Below are 7,507 nucleotides of genomic sequence, written 5' to 3' on the forward strand. Positions count from 1 at the left end.
ATTTACAGAAGTTCCAGTTCCTCTGCAGGCTGATTTAGCTGAACTCAAGAAGATTTTTGAAGCTCTCAGCACAAGATTAGGTGAATACTGGGCCAACCATCACAGGACTATGAACTCTCCTCACTGGACTCCTCACTGCTCTCCTCGGTGGACTCCTGGGGGACTGGAACCCTCCATGGACTCATATCTGAATCCAAACCTCCACCAAGACATGGGCGTGTACACACAGGAGCTGGCTGTGACCGTTCCTAAACCTGTGCACGTAAGGAACGGGATTTTTTCTGAGCTGCACAGTAAAGTTTCAGAAGCTGGCATCCCCGTCACTGCAACATATTTTGACCAGCAGCAGGAAATGCTCTGGATGGGAAACTACACGGTAAGAGCCAAAATGATGTTTCAGCAGAGTTTGTTTCTTCTACATTCACCTTAAATGTTGCACTCTGTAATAATATTTGTGCTCTTCTCTTAGGGTCATGTAAAATCCTTCCTTGGACCTACGATGGCACACTACTCTTCTTTCCAAGTGCACGCAACTGATGCCATCAGACACATACAGAGTTTGGAAACAGGCGTGCTGTTCCTTTCTGAGTGCAACCTCAGATGTTACACTCGTGGAGGCCTCGTCATGTTTGATTATCGGTAAGTGTTACATTGACTGTTGATGATCTGAAGCTGTGAAATTATTCCTTATGTTATTGAATTAATGGCCATTTTTGGTGCTTTGCAGGATGGAGAAAGGAGCTGATATGCACAGTCTCCTCATGACTGATAACATGCTGCTCATGGGGGGATTACAAAACTATGTGGTTGAAATTGACATGAACACACTTCAAGAAACTCAAAAAGTAAGACACCAGGCTTATGTTTATCAAAATCCACAACTATCTATGCTTACACCACTGGCACATCATACAACTGACTTCACAGCGAGTGTCTGACTGTCTGCTGTCTTGATTGTCCTTCCAGTTCACAGTGGAGGCACCTGGAGTGACACTAATGCGTCAGACCAATCATTTCTTCGTCTTTGGGCACCCTTCTGGCAAAGTAAGTATCCCCTGATTGGATCAGTTTGATGAGGTTTGGTTTATATCTCTCTAACACTGACCCTCTGCTGATAACAGGTGACCCTTCGAGACTTGCGCACATTTAGGACACAAAAGTTTGACGCATTTCCTGGCGGCCTGTCAGACTTTGATGTTCACGGAAACCTTTTGGCTGTGAGTGGGTTCTCCAGCCGAGGGCTGAATGAACGTTTCCTGATGGTGTATGACCTCCGCATGATGCGAGCTGCAACCCCCCTTTGGGTGCATGTGGATCCATTCTTTGTGCGCTTCATTCCTACCTACACGTCACGGCTCGCAATCATCTCACAGACAGGTATGAAGCTGGCTTCAGGATTCTTTAGTCCAGTTTTCTGTAGCATAGTCTTACTATGTTTGGCCAATAAATGTGACACACAATTTCTTTGTGTGATTTGTGGCTTTGCTATAACTGCCTGCATTCTGTGTCTTTTTCCAGGTGAGTGTCAGTTCTGTGAGCCCACTGGCCTCGCCAACATGGCGGATATTTTCCACGTCAACACAAACGGCCACTGTCTCACAAGTTTTGAGGTCTCATCCAGCAAACAAGCCTTAGCCTTTGGAGATTCGGGGGGATGTGTGCGTCTCTGGTCCGATACTCGGGACGTTATGTTTAACGTCTACTCCAGAGAGCCCTGCGTTGTGGATGCACAGCCTCAGCTGGCCTGGAATCATAACCTGCAGCCCTGCTCTCCCATCCCCACTGCCCAGGCTACACCCAGCTCAAGGTAACACAATCACTAACGAGACTGAAGAGTTTGCATTAGAGCGTTCATACATATTGTTTTCAGATTCAATAAAAGTTTGTAAGATAATGTCGAGTCTTCCCCAGTTGATATAAATGGTTAGAGTCTCACGTAGTTCCCATTAAAGGTTTCCATCTAAAACATGTTTCTTTTCAACAGGTGGGTTCCTGGGATGGACCCAGAAATCCCACAAACTATTGAAACTGTTGGCTTCAACAGTTATGTGGAAAATCCTTCTGCCTGCCCCTGTAACCAGGTATGTAAAAAAAAACTTGTTTCTCTTTTAAACTGTCATTTTTACAATATTGTAATAAATTTACAAAAAAAGTTAAACCCATCTCCACGTGGTGTATTTTAAGTTTTTTTTCCTGTTTGTTGTTTGCAGGTCCCTGCAAATAAAGAAGGGTCACCTGGTTATTACAACCACATCCCTGAATCTCCAACAGAGAGTGATGAAGAGCCGCTCCTTCACATTGTTCCCGAAAAGTACAGAAAGGTTGGACTTGCTACGTTTCACCCTGGTGTTCATAGAGATACAGTTAATTTTAAGATGTAACAATTTCTAGAGTGTTGCTACAAGCTTTGATTTCCCAAACATGTGACGAAGATGTGTTTGTTGTGCTTCAGGTGACAATTAAATACTCTAAACGTGGACGGGAAGATTTTGACTTCAAACATTACAACAGGACGTTGTTTGCTGGCCTGGAGCCGCAGATTCCCAACGCCTACTGTAACTGCATGATCCAGGTAAGAAGCTGAAGATTCACAATGTGTACATTTAATTTTTAATATGAGACAATTTGTCAAATGTTCCATGGGTCTTTTATGTTTGCATCTTAGGTGTTATACTTCCTGGAGCCAGTTCGCTGCCTTGTTCAGAATCATTTGTGCCACAAGGAGTTTTGTTTGGCTTGTGAACTCGGCTTCCTCTTCCACATGTTGGATTTGTCACAAGGAGATCCATGTCAGGTAAGTTTCTTTCTTTCTTTTTTTTCAATCTGTTGGGGATTACAAGGCTCTTACTTTGAAATCTAATTTTGTTGTGACTGCCCAAAGTAACCTCTAATGTCTTCTTCCTTAAGGCCAGCAACTTCCTCAGAGCACTTCGAAACGTCCCTGAAGCCAAAGAGATGGGCCTGATCCTCTCAAACTATGAGGAGACGACAGGAACAGTCAAGCTAGGTCGCTTAATCCAGAGATGGAATCACTTCATCCTCTACCAGCTCTTCCAGGAGACACAGGAGCAGGAGGATCCACGGGCCTACAGGACGACCAGGAGCAGGTAAAACACATCGTTGTTGACCTGCATTCTTACTGGACACTGTCCCAGTCTTATCATTATGTTTGTTTATAAATGCAGAGTTTTCCTTCTGGTTTCTGAAACTGATTTGTGTTTGTGTTGCAGTTCTCTGGGCTCCCCTGGCGACTCTGTCATTAGAGAGCTGTTTTGTTCTGAAGTTGAGAACCGCAGCCCGTGTCTCTGTGGCATAGAAACAGTCTACTCCTCCCTCATGTTGCTGTTCAACATGCATTACCCTGACTCTCAAGGTGAGTCTGAGAGCACTGAGAGCATGGATATCTGTGACTGTGAATTACTCTGTCTTTGAAACTTGAACTATTAATGATTATATAATGGTTTGAATGAATTTAGTTTTTGAATGAGCAGAGGGAAATATCTGCTTGATTTGATGTATACACTGATATTCATTGTACTTTGACACTTCAGGAGAAAGAATAAAGGAGCACGACTTTGCTGAGATCCTGAAGAAAAGCATCTGCCTGCAGCAGAGATCTCACACATGGTGTGGAAACTGTGACAAGTATCAGCCCACAGTGAGTTACAGCTTTCATTCACTCATAATGACAATTCATTTATGGTTGATTGTTACCTGTTGTGCAGGGTAATCATTTCTTTGTGTTACACTGTAGGTGCAGACACGCAACATTCGATGTCTCCCAGATGTTTTGGTGATAAACTGTGAGGTGAACAGCAGCAAAGAGGCTGAATTCTGGAAGGTTCAGGCCGAGGTAAGCCACTGATTCACCGTGTTTAAATACAGTTAAAAGAAAGTAATGATTTATCTGTTCATTATTTACATGATTGCCCATGTTTCTGTTTTTATAGTACACCTTCAACAAATCCATGCAGAAGACAGATCAGGATCAGCGTCACGTGTGGATCCCCGCCACTCTCAAGATGTCCCTCAGCAAAAGTCAGAGACTGGAGATCAGCAGCTGGCCTGAGGGCGAGGAGGTGAGGACTTTAGATTTTCAGCTGATCTTTGCACTTGAAGAAATAATTGAGTAACTTTTCATCACCAAGTTAAAATTTCACTTCAAGATTAAAACCATATTTCCAGGAGCAATATTTTTAAAACATTATTACACTAATCTGTAGATATTGAACTATAGGTTGGTTTTAGTGTTTTTGTTTCTGTAACACATGAATTTTGTGAAATGAAAAAGTTTATCTTACAATTATTTGCACTTTCTGTTACTAGTTAAGTGCTGCTGAACAGGCGGAGGGAGCTTCTCTGTATGACTTGGTGGCCACGGTGCCGCACATCCTGGACGCTGGCGCGGGTGGTAATATGGTCGCACACATCAAAGTGGGTGAGACCTACCATCAAAGAAAAGAGGTGAGCAACGCTTAGATAAGAAAATTTGACATCTGCTGACTACAAAAAGTTTCATTTTTAACATTCAAAATGATTTTATTATTTCAGGGAGTCTCTCGCCAGCAGTGGTACCTCTTCAATGACTTCCTCATTGAGCCGATTGAGCAGGTAAGGATCCTAGATAAGATTCCTGCTTGTTTATTCATGCTAACTTTAATGTGTGCAGTCATTTAAAAATGTTTCTCCTTTTGTTTTCAGACTGAGGCTGCACAGTTTGATGTGAGCTGGAAAGTGCCAGCCATCCTGTGTTACGCCAAGAGAAACTACCACACCAAATACGACCTCCGCAGTGAGTTTCAGCACAATCAGTCTGAAGTCAAATCCGACTTATATCGGACTCAGAAGCAGAGCAAGACAGACGCCACTTTCATCCCACTCACAGTCAGTGAGATGCCGCAGGCTGGCGACCTGGTGGGGCTGGACGCTGAGTTTGTAAAGCTCAGTGAGGTAAGTCTGGCTATGATACCATCATTAATTATAATATAGGATCAAAAACAATTTTAAATATTCCTAATACATATTTTCAGTAGTTCAGCTAATCTGACTCAAGTATTTAAAACAAAATTGACCCCTGAATGTGTGCGTTTGCAGGAGGAAGCAGTGCTGCATAGCGACGGCACCAAATCGACCATCACGCCCAGTCAGATGTCTGTGGCCAGGATCACCTGTGTAAGGGGTCAGGGACCCAACGAGGGGGTCCCCTTCATCGATGACTACATCTCCACTCAGGAGCAGGTGAGAAGCTGCAGAGAGAAAAGACCACGATGACCTAAAAGAATGAATATATAATGTTTCAAGGATCCACCCGCTAACTTGTCAATTTGTTCTTCCAGGTGGTCGACTATTTGACAAAATACTCTGGAATCGAACCTGGAGACCTGGATGCCACAGTATCCTCTAAGCACGTGACCACGCTGAAGTCGACCTACCTGAAGCTACGCTTCCTCATCAATGCAGGAGTTCGCTTCGTCGGCCACGGCCTGCAGAATGACTTTCGTGTCATTAATTTAGTGGTACGTTATTTCATCTGTTATATATTTCAAATTAGTTCATATAGTTTAGAGATGTTTTTTTATAGATGTGCTTTGATTTTAATGTTTTTTATTTTCTGTTTCTTAAGGTTCCCAAAGATCAAGTTATCGACACCGTCGACCTCTTCCGATTGCCCTACAAGAGGATGATTTCTCTGAAATTCCTTGCTTGGTATTTTCTTGGTAAGTTAGTAGAAACAAAAAAAACAAAATCAAATCCAAATAATCCAAATATGAGTCTTTAATCGAATTAAATCACATTATTACAGCGAGAGGGATTAGGATCCAAATATGTAAACTGAATAATCCGCTCATGTTACCGAAGTCAGTATAGTTCATGATGTTTTAGTTGTCATCAAACCCATCTTGGAATTAAATCTGAACAACAAAGTATTTAGAGGCTTTTTTGAGTTCATGCACTAAAGCGTACGTGTCAATTCCTCATATCCACACTGTAATCTGAAGCTGAACACTTTCATTTTAATCATTCCTGACCTTTTTTTCATGTCCACAGGCCTCAACATCCAGGGAGAAACCCACGACAGCACGGAGGACTCATGCACGGCCCTGAAGCTTTACAGGAAGTACCTGGAGCTGTATCAGGAAGGAGGGAATCATTACGTGACGAAAGTGCTCTACGAAGTCTACGACAAAGGCTTCCAGTTGAACTGGAAAGTCCCAGATTCGGACATGAGATAGTCCGTCTGAGTGGACTGAATGCACTCTCCTTCCATCCACGGGTGCTGCTGTGCTTCCCTCTGTGATGGGACTGTGAGCAACACCATGACCTGAAGATGCTCGGGCTGCTTATTTTGTATCATATTTTATAGTTATTTGCTTTGAGTCAGTGACTCAGTTGTTTTTATCATATCTAAATGTAAGCTTTTTATATCAGAGAGGTTTACAGGGGGGAAAGTGATCATTCAAAATATGAATTTGAAGCATTTTTGTTTAAAAAAAAAAAAAAAGGAAAAAGTCAAAATTGTTGCATGTAGATGAAGTCATCCTGAGCACTGTAAAATGTTTGTTGTTTGATACCAGGAAGTGGAGAATGTGCACAAATCCATGAAAATCTTGATTAAAATAGATTGAAACTATAATCCATGGATGTTCAGAGAATCATTTAAATTTAACAATTAATTTAGTTTGTTCTTTTCACCATCCACCTTTGAATCTGTTGCAATGCGTATACCATTTCTGGCATTATGCTATCGTTGCTACTGCATGTCTCATTCACTACTACAATATTTTTATTTCACTTACATTTGCGTGGAAACCTTTGACTTGTTTAAAAAAAATAATCTTTAGTATATCACACAGGAAATCTGAATAATTTGGAACCAGCCATGTGGTCTCGCAACACAATCTTCATACCTTTAACCCCAATTTTTGTAGATAAGGAAATACCTTTACTGCAGACAAAGTGTTGATGAAATTGAAGGAGAAAAACCTGCACTGCTAAGGCAAGAGGAGAAAGTGAATAACATTGAAGGAAGCCAGAAGACGTGCAGCTTTTTAAAACTCTCTTTAAGTTACCCTCTCACTAATTCGGCATAAGTGCCCTTCAGATATCAGCTCAGGATACTCGGTTCACGGCTCTCAGTTATCACACAATGACTCTCAAACCTTCCCAAATCATGTCTATTTATTCTGAATGTAACGGTTCCCTCTACCTGATGTTTCTGGTACTGCATGGAGATGTCATTTATCTGTTTGCCATCCGTTCTGTCCATATTTACCAACAAAGGAGTAGGGAACATTATTCAACTTTTGTCACTCTTGTAGATTTAATGGTACATATTTAAGGGATTAACAGCTTGTAGCATGTGAAGGGTGTTAGATGTACACCATGATATCCTTGGGTATGGTTTTTTCTTTTTCTTATGAAGTCATGAAATCTAAGCCACAAGGTCCTGGTCTGGTTAGACAGAGTAATGGAAAACTCTATAATGCAACTCTATAAATAAAAAAAA

General features: G+C 41.8%; 1 protein-coding gene across 1 annotated transcript; it reads left to right on the plus strand.

Annotated features, from left to right (window-relative positions):
• The first annotated feature begins 109 nt into the window (after positions 1–109).
• LOC146684516 (PAN2-PAN3 deadenylation complex catalytic subunit PAN2-like) lies at positions 110–6,469 on the plus strand. The gene is made up of 22 exons (XM_085444648.1): positions 110–376; positions 470–639; positions 728–845; positions 967–1,044; positions 1,122–1,377; positions 1,519–1,807; positions 1,985–2,081; positions 2,211–2,321; positions 2,453–2,572; positions 2,666–2,794; positions 2,908–3,107; positions 3,231–3,373; positions 3,552–3,658; positions 3,755–3,853; positions 3,951–4,079; positions 4,327–4,464; positions 4,552–4,611; positions 4,702–4,950; positions 5,095–5,238; positions 5,337–5,516; positions 5,624–5,717; positions 6,049–6,469. The coding sequence occupies exons 1-22, from the start codon at positions 110–112 to the stop codon at positions 6,231–6,233; spliced, it is 3,363 nt and encodes a 1,120-aa protein (XP_085300774.1). The 3' UTR covers positions 6,234–6,469.
• Positions 6,470–7,507: the final 1,038 nt, after the last annotated feature.

Source organism: Copadichromis virginalis, linkage group LG20 (assembly GCF_057382275.1).
Source record: "Copadichromis virginalis isolate Kocher_CV1m ecotype Utaka linkage group LG20, C_Virginalis_male_GT1.1, whole genome shotgun sequence".
In the NCBI taxonomy this organism is placed as follows: domain Eukaryota; kingdom Metazoa; phylum Chordata; class Actinopteri; order Cichliformes; family Cichlidae; genus Copadichromis; species Copadichromis virginalis.

Coding starts and splice junctions, on each gene's coding strand:
- LOC146684516 (XM_085444648.1), top strand. CDS start 110: ATGAACTCTCCTCACTGGACTCCTCACTGCTCTCCTCGGTGGACTCCT. Junction 2,322..2,452: donor TTCCCGAAAAGTACAGAAAG/GTTGGACTTGCT, acceptor GTTGTGCTTCAG/GTGACAATTAAATACTCTAA. Junction 2,573..2,665: donor ACTGTAACTGCATGATCCAG/GTAAGAAGCTGA, acceptor TTTGCATCTTAG/GTGTTATACTTCCTGGAGCC.